The 18,854-nt window shown below is 38.1% G+C and overlaps 4 protein-coding genes across 5 annotated transcripts in view; all 4 read right to left on the reverse strand.

Moving 5' to 3' along the window:
* The window catches only part of LOC142613441 (KH domain-containing protein At4g18375-like), a 36,675-nt gene extending 34,979 nt beyond the window's left edge, over nucleotides 1-1,696 (reverse strand). Inside the window, exon 1 of one of the 2 annotated variants that reach the window (XM_075785806.1) lies at nucleotides 1,553-1,696. The gene's annotated coding sequence lies outside the window, so the exon portion shown is untranslated. The remainder of the gene's footprint in view (nucleotides 1-1,552) is intronic. The other variant, XM_075785813.1, reaches the window with a different exon arrangement.
* Nucleotides 1,697-10,994: 9,298 nt separating this feature from the next.
* LOC142628772 (uncharacterized) lies at nucleotides 10,995-11,690 on the reverse strand. The gene has a single exon (XM_075802813.1). The coding sequence runs from the start codon at nucleotides 11,688-11,690 to the stop codon at nucleotides 10,995-10,997; it is 696 nt and encodes a 231-aa protein (XP_075658928.1).
* Nucleotides 11,691-11,969: 279 nt separating this feature from the next.
* On the reverse strand, nucleotides 11,970-12,683 carry LOC142628781 (putative mitochondrial protein AtMg00310). Its single transcript, XM_075802822.1, has one exon. The coding sequence runs from the start codon at nucleotides 12,681-12,683 to the stop codon at nucleotides 11,970-11,972; it is 714 nt and encodes a 237-aa protein (XP_075658937.1).
* Nucleotides 12,684-17,028: 4,345 nt separating this feature from the next.
* On the reverse strand, nucleotides 17,029-18,584 carry LOC142606994 (LOB domain-containing protein 41-like). Its single transcript, XM_075778398.1, has 2 exons — nucleotides 18,293-18,584; nucleotides 17,029-18,083 (listed from the first exon to the last, which is right to left on the reverse strand). Exons 1-2 carry the CDS (start codon nucleotides 18,480-18,482, stop codon nucleotides 17,407-17,409), a joined length of 867 nt encoding a protein of 288 aa, XP_075634513.1. The 5' UTR covers nucleotides 18,483-18,584; the 3' UTR covers nucleotides 17,029-17,406.
* Nucleotides 18,585-18,854: the final 270 nt, after the last annotated feature.

Consider the following 18,854-nt stretch of genomic DNA (forward strand, 5'->3'; position numbering starts at 1 on the left):
AGGAAGAAAGAAAAAGAGAAAAGACTAAAACTTAATTACAAGAGAGAAGAGAACTAATAAACAAAGGGAGGGATTCACTAGATGTGAGTCCCTAAGATCGGGACCAGTCAAACAAAAAGCCACTAAAAGAAGCAAGCAGCTGGTTATCCAAACTATCCACATTCTCAAATGTCTGCCTATTACACTCCCTCCAAATACAACACATCAAACACAATGGAAATAAATTCCAAATGTCTAATGAAACAATCAACAAAATCAAAACCCCTACTTCTCAAATTATCACATGTGAGTATCCTTTCCAAGCTACAACCTTAACAAAAAAAAGAAACTCGCCAAGGGGCCTTAACTTTCCAAATACCTTTCCAAGGAAAGACGATGGAGAGGGGAACTCGCAACTCATAATAAAGTGAAAGGATATCAAAATCTCCATTCTTCTTCAACTTCCATTTCATGCGATCCTCATTATCCATTGAAGGTGTATTGGATTCCAAAATATGAAAGAAATCCACTACTAAATCCAACTCCCAATCATTCAAATTCCAATAAAACAAACATCCCAACTCCTCCTCTCCCCCTCCCCCTCCCCCTGCCTAGCCAAGAAAAATTCTATTGAAGCCTCTCTATTAATGGCAATCTCATACAAAACCAGTAAAGACAGTTGAGGTGGTTGATCCCCCCACCAACAATCTTGCCAGAATTTTACTCTATGCCCCACCCCAATCTCAAACCAAGTATGTTGGCTGAAAGCCTCCCAAACCATCCGGATGCTTCTCCATAAACCACAGCCATGTACACCCCGACCCAACTTAGAATAAAATACTTCCAACGAGCCCATATCCTACGATTTTAGACTCTGAACAAGAACGTATTGAAGCACCAACCCAAAAGCAAACACAATTCAATCTCAATTTAGGTTACAAATTCTACTACTCCTACAAAATTAACCAAACCGTTTTGCGAATAGAACACTTCCAATGAATCTATATCCTAAGGTTTTACTCTCTGAACAAAATCCAACTAAATCACCAACCAAACTCCCAAAACATTCAATCTAAAAAGCACATAAACATTGCCTCAGCTTAAAATTTCTCAATCCCACACTCCATAACACAGTACAAACCCCTTAATTCAAATAAAACTCAAGCTCTAGAAATCATAGAACCTTCTAATACTTACTATTAAAAAAAAAAAGAGCAATACTGTATAGTACATATTAATTACTCGTTACCGAGCTGATTTAAATTCGAATTATTCTCTTAGCTTAATATTACAACACAGCCACATTCGAATATTACAATGCGAATTAAAAGCAAATATTAAAAAGCAAAATGAAGCATAATTTTCGAAGTTCCGCTCGAAATTAACGTATCTCTTAGTAGAAAAAGTTCGCATTTGTCTTTAAATATTGAGTTATATAAGCAATTAGGTCTAGGTTTTCGAAAATCCAATTTCGCAATAGGAAAGTTAGGAATAAAGAAAAGGAATAAGTGGAAGGGAAAATTAGGGGTTTGGAGAAAGTTGAAATGAGAGAGGGAAAGAGAAGAGTACGTACCAGAGAGAGAGTTACATCAGAGTGATTTGCCGCTGTGCTGACTGCTGAGTCGAATGGCGGAGAGAGAGAGAGAGAGAGAGAGATGGTAATGGGGCTTTTAGCTGCTGCTTTTTTCTACTTTGCTTTGAATATAGTTTAGTTTGTGGAGATGGGAATGGGCTTTTGTTAGTAACCAATTTTGGAAAGCGTTGTAGAAAGGGCCAATTTGTGTTTATGGGCCCTATGATGGAAAAGGGTTTTAGGCTATTTGGGTCGCGGAGCATCTTATGCATTTTTCTTTTTTTTTCTTTTTTGATAGTGGTGCATCTTATGCTGCTGAAAACAATGTAATGTTAGTGATTGACAAGTAGCTAAAAGGGAAGATAAAATCTCTTATTAATGTCCCAACAGTCTTTTATCTACCTAATTTTGAGGCTAGATTTTATTATTCTATCATCTATATTGAGGAGAGAATTCAAAAGGTATTAACATGTGTGGTCCTTAACTAGTGAATGCATAGCAAATTTCAGAAGTTAGACACCAAAGGTCAATGTTCTTCCATCCATGGGATAGATAGATATAGAGGAAGGGTACAAGTGTTCAACGTTTTTCATGTTGTCTAATAGTGTTTTTTTTTTTTTTAAAGAAGAGACGATAGAATTGTTTTATTTTTCTTTTGATCATCGGTATTCATTACAAAAACCGTGCATAGAAAAGAGTTCTCCTACCACACCACTGCATATGGGATTGGGCGGATTTTGGATAGGGTCAAAAATAGATCAAGTACACAATTATCCATTTGCCTATTTATTACCCGTTTAAACAAATATTAAATACACATTACCCACCCAACCCATTCAATCACCAACCCCCATTTAACTCATTATTTGATTCTTATAAATAAATAAAAAAATAAAATAAAAAACTCATTATTTGATTTTTTTTTTTTTAGAGAGTTTCAACCTATGGCATCCGCTCCTAATAATAGTTCTTTATTATCATACCAAGACACCAATCAGTTTTTGGTGTAAGCGGGTATTGAATCTCAAATCTCTTATACAATCATCAGAGACTTTAGCAGTTGAGCTAACTGGAACCCACAACTCATTATTTGATTTATATATACATACTTGCAAATACCAAAAACTTAAATTGCCAAAATATATCCAATCAAAAACAAATTTACCAAAACACCCACCATATGGATCAAAGACATAAAATTAAAAATCCAATAAAATTCTCCTATCCCTGTCTTTGGTTGCACAAATCAAATTTAGTTAATCATGATTTGATTGTGAGAGAGAGAGAGAGAGAGAGAGAAATTTCTAGATTTTTCAGTAACCAAATAGAAAATCTAACCTCAACAAATTAAACAAACAAAGCGATTAGAAATCAAACCTCCCCAATTCTCTTAGTTTTGATTTCGCACTCAAGCTTCTTCATTGAACTTCACATCATCAATGTGATTTGATCTAAAAGGAGAAGTCATGGTTTTGAATGATGGTTTCGCAATGAACCCCTTGAGTGTGGCAGCAAGGAGGGACTCCAATGACTTCATTGTCGACAGTGGTCTGCAACGCCATCACCTTAGCCACGCTCTAAGATCAAGAAGTGAATCTCGGCAATCCTATAGCACAATATAGACAGTTCCTCAAATGGAAAAAGAGTGTTAAAGATACTAGACAATCTTATTCTTAGGACGTGCTTGGTTGCTGGAAAAATGAAAAAGAAAACTCAAGAAAATCAATAAGAAATTTTCTAGTGAAGGTTTAGATTTTCTCTTTGGAGAGGGAGGGGTACCTCACCTGGAAGATGTATTTAGGTTCTTAGGGGTAGACATTTTTTTTCTTATTAACGTTAAGGGGTGAATATAAATAAATATGAGTTACCTAGTGGGTTTACCCATTTAAACTCATTGAATTAGATTACCCAATAGGTCTTTACCCATTTAACCTAAATGTTTAATTGGGTTGGATCAAGACTTACTCAAATTAAATGGGTCATGGGGAGTTAATAGGTTTGGGAAAAAAATTGTCACCCCTACCTTTGAGACAATATAGTGCCTTGCATCTTGAGCAAGAGCTAATGTTGCATTATTACAATTTCTATAGCAACATAGGAAGTGTTTGGGTTTTGAAACTCTTAACTAAGACTTTGATGTCAAATAGAATACGGCCTAACCCCCTTCAAAGTTGGTTCGCCGACTTAAAGGTCGCTATGATTGCATGGGAGTAGCAATCAACCTTTACCTCTCACAAGCCTAAGTCCTAGCCTCCAAGGAAACTCAAGGGCCATTCGAATACTTAGCACCATATATCCTCACTGCTCCTACTGATATGAGCCTATTCTTACAATGCATCGATACATTTGCAACTTGAGTCGTAAATTAATGAAAATCTTGAGCTAGATGAGTATGAAGTTTAGAAGCTTTGCCCAATTCACATTTTTCTTGAAAGGTAATCTAGCTAGAGTAAGCCATCCCGATTTTGTAAATGGCATAGTTGCAGTGCCACTCAGTTGAGAACATGATTATGAATCCTCAAACTCCTTCACCATATCTCTTGCTTGTCATGTGATACATGAGAGATCCTAATGGTTTCCCCCTTAAACCGCATATTCATTTCTATAATCCCATAACAACCACGGAGTCATACAAAATAATTCAATGCTTAGCTTATTTAGATGTTCCATTATCTAGCTAGCCACATCTACAAACGGTCCTTTAATATCCCTAAGCTTTCCCAACTTGCTCGTACTCCATGCATCCTTGGCTCGTGTGACACAACAGTAAGGTACCTATATATGACTATCTTTGCTTCCACCCCACAATATTGTATGAATAGTTTGGGATAATGCATTTGGAGAATCCATTCATTTTCATGGGTAGAATATTATGCAATCCCCACCACATGAACACTTGAATATGATTTGGCACTTTTGCAGATCACACCCAACGCCATAGAAGACTATGATATCCCTCGGAGGTGCTTATGCTACGTCTTTCCAATACAAGGGTTTCCACTTGCATTAGATAGGCACTACGCACTATATAACTTCCATGCACTGTACAACTCCATATCAATTCCTACTAGGCATTATAGTGACTAAGAGAAATAAGTTTTAATTAGTTCAACCTCATAGGGAAGGAATTTCTCATCAATTAGAATCTCCATTTAAGAGATTGTCTCAAAATCTACGAGCATGGCAATCTCCATATCCTCAAGCAATCATCTGCGTGGGGGAAACTATTTTCTCAAATAGTTGTGAGAGACCACGCCCTCGGCTCATTTTGGAATTGGGCCAAACCCACATGAATAGGTGGAATTGTATTATTACCTCTCAAAATGGAGATTCAACAGATTATATTTTCCCTTTTAGATTAATGATTTTACAATAAAGTCACCACTTATTTAATTATTGAAAAAAATAAAAAAAAAATCATAATTGAAAATTTTATCATTTTATTAATTTAAAACTGAATTTACATTGATCATAGAAAATTACATAGCTTTGGTCCTAGATACAATCTAAGATAAAGTAAATGACTTTGTTTCCTAATTACAATCTAGAATTAAAAATTACATGAATAAACATTGATCTAGTAATTCTTGATCTAAGTTCGGAGGCTATGTTGCAAGGTAGAAAGGTGTCGGGCACCCATGCACCTTGCCCAGTGAAACCGATCTTCTAGACTATAGTGGCCAACATCCATATAATATCATCCAATATGTTATCAAATCAATTTGTATGTTGAATTTAATGTGTGTGCATGTGATAAACCCCAATTCCATTTATTAATCATTGCATTTCAATGAAAAATAAATTCTAGTGAATGTGTGTGAATAATATTCTAGAATCAAGGATTTGAGAGAATTATGAAACTAACATGTTTTTTATATTTTGGATATGGATTTAAGATCAAAGCTAGTGTCACGCACGAACATGTGATGAACAACCAAGAATATGTGAATAACGCTTATGAACATTTAAGAATATCAAGCATATTCAAACATATTCAAGGAATTTAAATAATCACTAACATGCTTTAATCTTAAATTCTTATCATAGAAACATAAAAACAAGTAATGGAGAGGGATTACACCTATGCAAGATCCATACAATGGAGGAGGAGGCTCTTGGCGAAGGTCCTAAGGGTGGAATAGAAAAGAAGAACTAGGAAATGGAGAGTGAGTCTCACTCAATACCTCGAGTCACCAGAAAACCAAGATATGACAAGACTACTCTACTTCACTAGAACTCAAAAGGGGAGAAGAAAGGGTGATTCTGTGTGTTTTGGAATAGAGGAGAGAGTGGGTTTATATAGTAACGGTGGACAAAATATGAATGGAAGGGTATTTAATGAGAGTTGATAAAGGATCAAAGAGAATCATGAACCTAAACCCTATTTCAGTATTTAGAGAAAGTTAGTGTATTAAATTTGGAGGTTGGTGGGAGTGATGAGCAAGCAAAATGTCTAAAACCTTGGTTTTTTCCGTAGCTCTTATAACAGTTTTCAGAGCTAACTTCAAAAAAAATCATATCTTTCTCAATTTTGATCGGAATTGCCTCATTCTTGTTCTCAAATTGAAGCCCCAGATGTCTAGCAAAATTAACCTCACTTACAAATTCAAAATATTCTAAGAGATATCAAAGAAATGGTGAAAATAGGTCATTTGTTGGAAAATAGTTTCAGCATAATTAACATTAATAGGCTCCAATTACTTCCATTTCAGACTTAATCAATTCCAAATTTACCCCAATTAAAAAGATAATTATACAAATTACTCATTAAATAATTAATGTTTAATTGTCTAATTAATTAATTGTGTGCAACCTTGCCATAAGAAATAGTTCTAGCCAATCAAATTATGACACATCATTAATTTCAAATTGATTATAATTATAATCAGGGTCCGTTTGGATAGAACTTATTACTGAAAATTGAAAACTGAAAATACTGTAGCAAAATAATTTTTAAATGTGTGAATAGTGATGCGGGACCCATTTTAATAAAAAAATGGATGAAAAAGTATATGAACAGTGCGCGCACAGTACGTGCACAGTGCCGCACAGTGCGCGCACTGCGCACATGTCCCCCTCTGCAGCAGAAAAAAAAAAAAAAAAAAAAAAAAAAAAAAAAAAAAAAAGTGAAGTGAAAACTGAAACGTGGAAACGCAGACGTTGAATCCAAACGCCCTCTCAATTGGAATCAATTATTTATAATCACATATAGTCGGACTCAATTTGTGATAGTGCATCTCAGCCATTAAAACTTGATTTAATGATAACTTTCAATCTAATAGTCCGATTAAGGCTTATGACTAATCAATTTGATCGTTAAAATATCAAGATCACTTTAATGAAATGAAATTAAGGGTCTAATGGCCACAAATTAAGATACTTATCTCCATGGTGAAATTACACTTTTACCCTTCATGTGAGATTAAATGTGGGTTGCAAAATGGGGGTGTCAACAACAATAGGAGACAATAGCTATCTACCCTTCCAAATTTGAGTGCTTGATGCCATCCCTAACCAATTCATCTACTATGCATATATTTTGTATTACTAACGTATCTTTAGGATTTGAATCAAATGGTTAAAAGTCAAAAATATTGATCCAAGGGTTGATATTAAATGTAACTTTTTTTTACTTTTAATCTTGGCCATCAAAAATCGTATGCATGGTAGCTATTGCACCAAATCTTAATCCGTATCTTTATCCTATGTGTTGTCTTTTCAATAATGGACAATCATGAACATCAAAATCCACGAGTTTGTGTGACAACATCTGGACTCCCTCATTGTTGACCAAGTTTGCATCTCAGTCCTTTTTTTCATCGCCCCTAGATAGGTTATCTGTTGAGCTACTGTCGAGCATCGGGCTAAAACTCCCTTTTAAACCTCAATAGATACAATCTGTCGAGCTTTAAAATACAGCACTTCTTCACTTGTTTCTTAAACAGATTTGCATAGCTTTAACTCTTGACTTGAACACTAAGTTGCTTAAAGACTTAAACAATCCTAAATCTACCCAATTACAAGTAAAATACATTTTGTCAAAAGATTAGCCAATTCTAAATAACAAATGTTCAAAACAACTTCCACATATGTCCTAACACGTGTATTCTCCTTCTTTAGATCATATGGTAGCCTTGGTCAGGATCCTACCACTATCTTTGACAAGTGGGAGAATAAGGCCATAAGATTGGCTAGTACCTCCCATTAGTTAAGTGTCTGGGTGTAGACAGCTTATTCTCTTTCAGCCTATTTCCGAAGTCACCTGATAAGGAAGAAAGACTCGATCTTCACCAAAATATTTGGCATCATTTGAGCAAGATCGAAGTTCATTCTTAGCTGATTTATGATAAACGCTCTAAAGTAGCGTACACCACTCACATATCAAACTATGCTAGTGTGAGGGTGGTGTATGCCACCTAGAGACAAAACCGTGAAAATCTTTATCTTCCATTTTGGTGATTGATCTAGTTAACCAGTATAGTTAGATAGCTGGCTAGAATGATCACTAAACCTTATTTTCTCTTATAAGCCTATAAATATCCCCATCAACTCCATTCCAAGAGTTTCTTTGAATACTATGAATTGTTTATTACATGTTTTGCTGTTTCTTTTAATTTATGGTCAGTTTAGGATCCACTTATTTTGCTGAAACTAAAAACTTTTTGCTGAAAGTATTGTAAATAAATGTAAAATTTAGTTAAAATAGTACAATCGGACTCGTGAATAGTACCAAAAGGTACAGTGGGGCCCATGAATAGTAACAAAAATAAACTGAATAGTAAAATAAACTGGTTTTTTTAATTTGGAGCCACACAATTAATATATGTTCAAAGCACCCAAAAAGCACATAATTGAGCGTCTCTTTTTTTTTTTTTTTTTGCTGAAATAGTTTAGTCATTTGAATTGATAAGAAAAAAAAAACAACAACAACAACAACAAACAAACAAACAATTTCGTGTTTTCTGTACTTGCTATCCAAGGTAGTGTACACTGATTTGATAGGCATACGCTACATGGCACCAACATAAGCTACCTTCAAATCAATTCTCCAATTTCTTCGTTTATTGATGGAATGTTTTCATTTTGTTTGAATAAAAGTGGCATACGCCAACTTCAAAGTGGCGTGTGCTACTCAATTAGGAACTCCTCTTCTCTTTATTTATATTTCATTGTCCTTTAATTGAATCCCACATGACTACACCATTTGTTTTTTATCAATAGAATGGAAATTTACCGTTGTTTCATTTGACCTATATGAATCTTCCTTTGCCCGATGACAATTTACATTCCATGCCCTGAGTTATACTAATTTTGAAAAAGGATTGGTGACCTAATGGTGAAATTGCCTTACATGGCATGATAGATGGAATGGGTTGATGGTTTTATTGTGAAATTCCCTTACATGGTATTATCAATTTTGTCATTGAAGTAATTTGAAGGTTAAATGTGATATATCAACCTTTGTGGCGTCTCATGTTAAATTAAGAAGCCAACATGAAATCATTAATGTTCATGTGAGTGTCGTGGACCATACCCCTTTTTCATGTAGTCATGTTGGCTTTCATTATTATGCGAGCTGGGTAAGCAATACTTAATCTCCCTTGATACGGTTTGAACTTAAATTCAGCGCTAGCTTAGGAGTACACGGATGCCTTTAAAGTAGAGACAAGAAATGAGTTTCCACATGTTTAGGAGTCTAGGAACCAAAACTTTAAATCATTGATGAAAGTCTACACAACCATCCTTTTGTAGGACACACACATGTGGTTCTACCCCTTGGGAGTAGGCCTCAACTGAATAGACCAAATGCATAAATTTGGAAGTTGCCACCTAGTTTACGTCCAAGAACCAAATTGGCCATTTTGGGCCTCTTACAAGGGTCTTTGCACCAAACATTGAGTCTAGAGTTATGGTACGAGAATGCGAAGGTATTAGGCAACTAAACCCGCCCGGCTTGTGGGCCAATCTCCATTATGTGTTGATAGACCATACTTAATTAAAAAGTTTATTAAAGGGTCAGGCTTGGGTCTAATGTTCAGTAGCACTGGACCTATTGAGATGGTAACACGTGTAACCTTTTGACTAGGTCTAGTGCACTAGATGCACTAGACCTAAACCAAATACTTTATTAAAAGAGCCATAATCCCTAAACCTAATCACAAGCATATATATTAAAAGGAAAATGCAAAACATATCAAAGATCACAATACAAAATAAAAGGTAACACATTAATACCAAATCAAACATATATTATTAAACATGGAGAGATAACAATTAAATCAAACATGTAAGGAAAGATTCCATTCAAAACATATTATGGTCATATTGACAATTATAATGGAAAGCAATCTATCATAATTAATTAACCTACTTCTAAGAATTTAGAGTCAACAAAATCACAAATTATATGGAAATTAACTAAATTGTAGTGGTAATTTGGGTTAAGTAATGTGTTTGAGTTTGGTGAGAGAATGTAATTAAGTGTGTGTGTGTGTGTGTGCGCGCGCTTGTGTGTGTGTGTGTGTGTTTAACAGTTAGTTTCTCAAAACAAAACAAAAAAACATAAATTTTTGCCTAATCTACTCAACCTTGTGTACGGCCATACACAAGATCGAAATCTCATGCACGAAACCTCGATGATGCGTACGCATCCTTAGCACAAAATATGGAAAAAAAAATCCTATTTTAGATTAAACAACTTGAAATATAAGAACATACATAAAAGAAAATGCGAAGGAAATACTAAGGACTAAACAAAATTACACTATGGTCATATGACCGTAATATAAAAATCAAAGTGTATTTTCAAATTTTTTTATTTTAAAAAAACTTGTCTTTTTTTTTCAGAAGATAAATTTCTTCTAAATTATTTCTTATCCCTTGGGTGAATTCCTTTGGGTGGTAAGTAACGATTTTTATATATCTTGGATGGTGTTAATCTGTATCCCATAAAGTGGTAAGCCAAAATAGTTATGTACCCTTAGTTAAATTCCTTTGGGTGGTGTTATCTGTATTCCTTTAGGTTTACTTTGGTGGTGAGCTTAGCTATCCTTAAATTATTGAGTGTTTCTCTTATCCTATAAAACCAAAAAATATAAAATATATTCATCCAGCCTATTTACATTTATCATATCGATTAAGTTTAGGTTGCCTTTTATGAATCCGGTATCAAAATTTGACATGTGTCCTAAGAACATAAAGAACATGCAATCTAATGATTAGATTTTCAAAATATGTAGTCATATTATAGTTATATTAATTTTTTTTAATGAAAATTGTAGCCATTAACTACAGCTAATTTTGTAATCAAACTTTATTATGAATTGATACAATATTTTTATTATGGATTGATACAATATATATATATATATATATATATATATATATATATATATATATATTATTTTTTTTTCTTTTTTAATGAAAAATACTTTAACTTTTATTATGAAGAGGATAAGTACATAGCATCATGAAACACAAAAGATTCAATAAACTGTGGACATTCCTCTATCCAAGTTACAAAGCCATGAATACCCTTGGCATGCTGTACTAAAGCATGTGCCGGTTTGTTGCCTTGCCTACACACGTGTTGAACTTGAGAGTACCTAAAGTCGTGCAACTTCAGTTGAATGCTTTCCATGAAGTCAACAATTGTAGTTGGTGGTGTGGTGGAGCCCGATAGAATAGTGAAAACCATGTTGGAGTCAGTCTCAAAAATCACATCACGTATGCCTATATCCCATGCAAACAAGACAGCCACGTCCAAGACTTTTGCTTCTGCCTCCAAAGGACCCAAAGGTAGTTGCAGGTGCTGACTCAAGGTGGCAATGACTTCTCCCTCGTGGTCACAGATGATAGCACCGATGCCCACTGTTCTGAGATCGTTGAAGAGTGCTGCGTCAGTGTTGATCTTGAACCACGGGTATGAGGGTCGGACCCAGCGAGCATCTGATGGGCTTGTGAGTTGAGGGAGCTTGAAGTGGGCTGCCTGGAAATCCTCAAGAATGGTGCGAGCTTTGTGTAAGATCTCGTTGGTGGACTGCCTTCGAGAGCCATGACGTGCTTTGTTACGGTTGTACCAAATACACCATGTGACAGCAACGACAAGCTCAATCACGTCCTGGCCAATGTGTTGCATGAAAATGAGATACCATAGTATGTCAATAAAGTCCCTATACTATACACCTTTGTTGTCAAAAGGGATACCCGTGGCATCCCACACATCCTATGCACATGTGCACTCCCCAAAAAGATGTCCACTAGTTTCAGCTGCCACTCCACATGCATCATAGGCAGGATCGTCTAGCACCTAGCGAGAGCAGAGTTTCGACTTGGTAGGGAGGATATTACGGCTCGCTCTCCAAGCAAAGGTTTTCAACTACTTGGAGACATTAAGGCTCCATATTTTTCTCCAGAACTAACTCAAGTTGTTGGTGTGTGAGGCTCCCTCCATTGTCTTCAACGGAATTAGAGATAAGGCAACTTTGTAAGCATTATTAACAGTGAAAGTACCCTTAGGTGTGTAAGCCCATATCATGCAGTACTTTGTGCGTCTGTTGCTACGTGGGATGCCGAGTATGGCTTGAGCATCGTCGGGAAGGAAGACACTTTTGACCAAGTCGATCTTCCACTCTCCTGTGACTTCATCAATAAGCTCCAAAACAGTTGTAGTAGTAGGCAAAGTGTTTTGACAAGAGATAACTTGGAATGTAGAAGGTTTTGGGAGCCATTTATCTCTCCAAATATGTATCGAAGTGCCATCACCCACCCGCCATCTTGGTCCGACTTTAACAACGTCCTGAGCGGACATTATACTTCTCCAAGTATAGGAGGGTTTTCGTCCAAGTTCAGCATGGAGGAAATCATGGTCAGGGAAGTAACGTGCCTTGAAAACACGGTGAAGTAGGGAATGTGTATTGGTTTGGAGGCACCAGCCCTGCTTTTCCAAGAGAGCCCTGTTGAAAGCTTTGAGATCACGAAACCCCAAGCCTCCATCTTTTTTAGGTATACACATCTTATCCCAACTCAACCAAGCTATTTTGTTTCGTCCTTCCTTTTGCCCCCACCAAAAGTTTCGAACCATACTAGTCATCTCATCACAGAAGGTGTCTGGAAGTTTAAAGACACTCATTGTATATGTGGGGATGACTCGTGCTACGACCTTGATAAGTATTTCTTTCCCAGCTTGTGAGAGCATCTTTTTCCTTCCACCTCGAGAGCTTATTATCAAGTCTTTCCTTCAGTGTCCAAAAGGTGTTTATCTTTGATCGACCTACAAGGGAAGGTAACCCCGAGTAAGTTTCATGTTGCCTGATAACTTCAGCCCCAAAACAGTTTTTTATGTCTTCTTGAGTCTCAAGAGGTATGTTCTAACTGAAGAATAAGGAAGTCTTTTCACAATTAAGTTGTTGACCGGTTGCATGTTCATATATCTCCAAGATTTGTTCCAAATGGGCACAATCATCACTAGTGGCTTGGCAAAATATTATGCTATCATTTGCAAAAAAGAGGTGTGAGATCTGTGGGCCCCATGGGCATGCAACAACACCCTGGATAGCTCCATTCATAGTGGCTTAAGTGAGGAGAGCTGATAATCCTTCTGCACAAAATAAGAAAAGAAACGGGGATATGAGGTCTCCTTGCCGCAAGCCTCTCGTGGGGGTAATGTGGCCATGAGGCTTGCCATTAATCTTGATGGAGTAAGTAACAGAGGTAACACAAAGCATTATAAGGTTCACCCATTTAGTGCTAAAGCCCATTTTCAACATTATATCATGAAGGCAGCCCCATTCAACTCTATCAAATGCTTTACTCATATCAAGTTTTAAAGTCATCTCTCCAACCCGTTCACTCCGTTTTTTATTTAGGTGGTGCATAGTTTCACACATTATCAGTAATAAGGCGAGTGGACATAAAAGCACTCTGGTTCTCACTAATAATATCTAGTAGGAAGCGTTTGAGTTTATTGGTAATAACTTTGGAGGCTAGTCTAGAGATGACATTGCTTAAGCTTATGGGCCTATATTGTGTTATCTTTGTAGGGTTTTTCACCTTCGGGATGAGGATAATATGAGTGTCATTAAATTTAGGGTATAACTCCCAAATTTAAAAAATCAAGGACAGCTTTAGTAACACACTCACCCATTATAGACCAAAATTTGTTAGTAGAAGAGTGGGGGCATACTATTAGGTCCCGGAGATTTCTTGGGGTGCATCTGCTTCAATGCCTTGTGTACTTCATCCGCTTGGAAAGTCTGACAAAGGTACTCATTCATTTGGTCAGTGACCACAAGACGTATTGCGGCTGTAATGGGTGCAATGTCAGTAGGGCCATTGGATCGAAAGATGACATTGAAGTAGTCCAGAACAATCCTTTCCACGGCTTGATCATCTTCTTGCCATACCCCATTGTGACTTGTAATACCTCTAATGAAGTTTCTATCCTTGCGGTTCGATGCTTTTTGGTGGAAAAAAGAAGTGTTTTGGTCGCCATCAGTGATCCATAGGTGTCTAGACCTCTGGTGCCACATTGTATTTTCAGCATCAAGCCAACAGTTCATAGCCTTTCGGACCTCTTCAATGTGCTCATGATTGGTCGGTGATGTTGCTCTAGAGTTTGTAGTTCGTTTCCAGCTGAGTGATCTGCCTTCCAACGTGCCCGAATTTAGTTTTATTCCATGCAGACAAAAATGTTCAGCAACTATCAAGGCAATTGCTAATCTAGGCACCATTTGGTTGGTAAAGTCCCTCCATCCAAGCATCTTCTACTATTTCAGCACAACGTGGGTCACGAAGCCATATTGCTTCAAAGCAGAATGGTGGCCTGGGGCGTTTGTAGCAGGGCTTAGAAGATGGCATACTAACAGCAAGCATGGAGTGTTCTGAGGTGGACATAGAGAGGTGTTGGACCGATGCTCCAGGGAACTTTGATTTCCATGCATCGGTAGCAAATGCCCTGTCTAGGTGTATGCCAATGCGACCTTCAGTGGGGTGGTTTTGTGACCATGTGAATGGAGAGCCACGGTAACCTAAGTCCAGGAAGCCACAGTGTGAAATTGCCATGTGAAAACGGTCAATCTACCTAGTTGGTCGTAGGCATCCTCCAGCCTTTTCCGCTTGGTTGAGTATCTCATTGTAATCCCCCAAACATAACCACGGTAGAGTATTTGAACGCCCAAGGGATTCTAGTAATGCCCATGTCTCTTCCCGCTTGCTTGTATCGCGATGGCCATAGAATCTGGTCAGCCTCCACTTTGCATCTGTTGAATCACAAACTATATGGGCGCCAATATACCAACAGGAAAATTTTTTGACATGTACTTGAGTGCCAGGTTTCCATAATAGCACTAGGCCACCACTGGAACCGTCACTAGAAACCACCAAGCCTTGGCTATATGTCTAGTTTTGTTTCATGTTGTTCAGCTGCTTAGTAGTGAGTTTGGTCTCCATTAAGGAGATACAAATGGGAGCTTTTTTATTCAATGCTCTCTTGAGAGCGTTTACTGTACGGGGGTTCCCAAGCCCCCGACAGTTTCAGCTCAAAATACTCATTGCTTCCGGCGATGCTGCCAAGTAGCCATCGCCGATCCTAGGTTGTCTGCCATGAGCTTGCCCAAGGTACGTGCTTCCTCATCGAGCATCTTTTGCTTCTTATCGTCAAGAGTGTCCCTCATGATCACCTCATCTGAGTTTTTATGTTTTGAGCCCAAAATATATATATTAGGCCCATTAGTGTCTTTTATCTGCTGAGGCAGCCCAAGTCTACGCCAAGAACCAGTTTGTGGGCCCACCGGGTTAAGGGAAGTGGATATTGTGGAGTTGCTGGACTTTTTGTGTACTAGAGTGGAACTGTGGTCAGTTATGGTGGATAAAGTGTCAGGCTGGTAGGTCATTAAGGCAATATTGGTTTCCTTTTCAGTGGTGGTTGACTTTGGAGGACAAGTTGATGGAGATTTTGGGATATTTGTGACTGAAGTGTTTGCTAGTTATGTGGGTGGTGTTGGTTTGTTTAAATATTGAAAGGAATTTAATTCTTGGTCAATTTCTATAAGGTGTGTACGGAAGAGATTTGGGTCAGATAGGATGTCCTTATTTGTCGGCGCGTTTTCAAGGTGTAGGGCTGAGATCACGGGATTTTCTATTGGTGAGGAGGATGGAGGATTTTTCGGCGGGTTTTGGGCATTTTCCATTGGTGGTGAGGGTTGCATGGTAGGGAATGGTGGTGGGCAATGGGTGGATGGCGGTGCTGTGGAGGGTGTGGCCTTGGTGTGCACGAACTGAGGTTGCTGGAGGTTTGTCGTGGTAGCTCTCAGCCATGGTCTGTATTGCTGGATATCCTTGGACAATGTTTCGCCGCTGTCTGTCCACAGTTTACAGTCTTTCTCATCATGGTTCATGAGCCCACATCAGTAGCAAAACACCGACATGCGCTCGTATTGAAACGAGACCCAGAGAGGTTTGGAATTACCCATGTCCACGAAGCAGCCACGGCAGAGCGGTTGCCTAATATCAATCGTGACTCGGACCTGGATGCAGCAGCCCTGACATTCCCCGTTTGGTGAGGCATCTACCTATTCAACCCGACCAAGTGAAGATCCAATGGCTTTTTCGCGAGGCATCTACCTATTCAACCCGACCAAGTGAAGATCCAATGGCTTTTTCGCGTTAACTCTGTTCATGCGACTGAGTGGGAATTGTGGATTTGAATCCAAAAGGAGGCGGTGTCGATAAATCGACGGACTCCGTGATAAATATGAATCTCCATGATAAATATGAATCTATCGTTTACTCCATGAAGAATCAACTCATTTTTGGTATAAACGTAATTCTAGCTCAAATTTCTTACACAATAATTTAAATTTTAATTTAAAAAAAAAAAACAAACAAACAACTTTACCAATTAAACAACCTAATCCGTAATGCCTACTAACATCTATTATTATTGAATTATGATTATATTAATGAGTTATTCTCGTCTTACACACGGAATTGACAGGATATCAATATCACGAGGAAAGCATATTAATGAGTTATTCTTGTGAATGAACGCAATTACTCCAAAAATAATAACAGCCATTTACCCAAGTGCATCAATGAGTTATTATTTATTAATCCCGTCATACACAAGATTTTGATAGGATAATATTCAATTTATGTGCAGCTTTTAATAATACAAATCCATGTTTTGATCCTCTATTCGTCGTGCGTGCCCAAAAAAAAAGGTTCACTCTTCACCTTTCCTTTCACGTCTATAAGAGCCGACACGCGCAGAGTACAAACAAAAAGCGTTGGCATGCGTAGAACAAGCTAACTTGTATGATTGTATCAGTATACGTGACCATTACAGTGCTGTTCTTGGGTGCTTTAGTGCTTGCCCTTTTCCTATTACTACTACAGCTACTTTTGCCAAAATCGTGAATATACGTTTTCGACAAGAAGAAAAAAAAAAAAAAAAAGAAACACAAAGAACCAAAGTCTTGACGCAACAAGCATCATCAATCCGCATCATTGTTTAAGATTTGGTCACAATGCACAAGCTATAGAAAAGATCCTACAAATCCCAAATCCTATCTCAGCAAAGATTTTGATTTAAAAAAAAAAAAAAAAAACAAAGATTTGTTTGTCCCTCTCCCTATATTTGCACCCACATTTTTACACCTCATCACCAAGGGTAAAACAAGAAAGACCTAACCAAAAAAAAAGTACACGCAAAAAAGTAACAACAAAAAAGAAGGGTCATGATCTCTTCTATGGAACAAGACAAGGCCGATCTGAGCCGTCAAAACTGGACTGCCTGACTTCTTCTTCGTTCTCTTTTTTTTTTTTTGGTTTTTTCCTTAACTTGGGCTTCACTCTTAAGCTGGATAATCAAGACCCAGCTCCATCTTACATGCGCCGACTATATCAGCCGAGCCGCTGCTATCATCACTAATAACACAGACCTTTCTCTTCTTCACTGGAACCACACGATTCACACGTGACGTCATCGGCTCGAATCCCAGCGTCAGCTCCAAGGCTAACTCGCTTTCCTGAGCCTGCTGCGGTTTAGGGATCGACTCCGGTTCAGCCGTTTCCACAGATACCATGCTCTCAGTCTCTTTGCTCTCGCCCTCGACCGGCGCAAAAGCCGATTGGTGGCTCAGCGAGGACTCGTGGCTCGTCGAAGACCCACTACTCGGCTTGATTTCTCGAGCCGCCTCCGAGCTGTTTTCCATGTTCAATCCGGCTTTGCATGCTTTGGGCTTGACTACGGACCGTTTGAACCGGCACCTTGTCTTGACTCGGATCGGGTCGTTGGATGCGGCGGAGTTCTCATCCTTGGACACGTGGCGAATGTCGTAGGCTTTTAACGGCGGACCATGGTCTGTCACTGCTGCTTCCGACGTAATAGGAGTGATTGGTGAGCCTTTTAGCACAGCTTCCACTGCGGCTTGACATAGCTGCCAGCTTCCCGACCATAACAGCCCCACTGACCCATATATCGGGTTCACTATCCTCCCACATGCCTCATATAGCAACGACCTGAATATTGCTGTAACAAATCAAGAAAACCAAAATCGTCAATAAATAACTTCCAAACCAAAATGTTTGATTTTTACATCTAAGAAGCGACATCCTAAAAGGCCGGATCGACAGTGTGGTAAAGAACTTGAATCTTTCGAGTTTGCGGCAGGAAATTCAAGTCCATTGAAGCTATTGAAAGTAAAATAATAAAAAAAATAGTGGGAGATTGGGACTAACCAGGGCGGAGGTGTTCGGGGCCAGCGTTGATGAGATTCATGAGTCCGGCGCGGCCGTAAAATTTGGCTAGGAAGACAGTAGCGTTGGCTTGGGATTCAGGGCTTTTGATCCATTGCAAACATGGCCTAATACTGCAATTCTCACTGCACCCTTTGCGTAGGACTCTACAACCATTACAACTCATACGCATTTTCGCTAATAAGAAAGAAATAAAGAAAGAAGGGATAGGAGGTAGGTGTGTTTTGGAGGTAGGAGAATAACAAGGATGTGGGTATTTAAACGAATGGGAGTAGCAAGAAGGAAATGAAGGTTTATAACTTATAAGAAGCCACTGGTTTTTTTTCTTTTTTCTTTTTCTTTATTTTTAAGGTACCGCAGTTGTTTTCACTTTTCCTAAAACACTGGTTTCCACGTTCAAGGAGGTTGGGCCTTGAACCACTTTGGGAGTTTTTTTTTTTTTTTTTTTAAATACAAAAACACGTAGTTTAAATAATTATTAAGGTGAAAATTTGAACCACTCTCAGTACTAGCTCGTGTGCCCCAACTCCCAATCATGGGGACC

This window comes from Castanea sativa, chromosome 1 (assembly GCF_040712315.1).
Source record: "Castanea sativa cultivar Marrone di Chiusa Pesio chromosome 1, ASM4071231v1".
Taxonomy (NCBI): Eukaryota; Viridiplantae; Streptophyta; class Magnoliopsida; order Fagales; family Fagaceae; genus Castanea; species Castanea sativa.

Coding starts and splice junctions, on each gene's coding strand:
- LOC142628772 (XM_075802813.1), bottom strand. CDS start 11,690: ATGCAACACATTGGCCAGGACGTGATTGAGCTTGTCGTTGCTGTCACA.
- LOC142628781 (XM_075802822.1), bottom strand. CDS start 12,683: ATGAGTGTCTTTAAACTTCCAGACACCTTCTGTGATGAGATGACTAGT.
- LOC142606994 (XM_075778398.1), bottom strand. CDS start 18,482: ATGCGTATGAGTTGTAATGGTTGTAGAGTCCTACGCAAAGGGTGCAGT. Junction 18,084..18,292: donor CCCCGAACACCTCCGCCCTG/GTTAGTCCCAAT, acceptor GATTTGTTACAG/CAATATTCAGGTCGTTGCTA.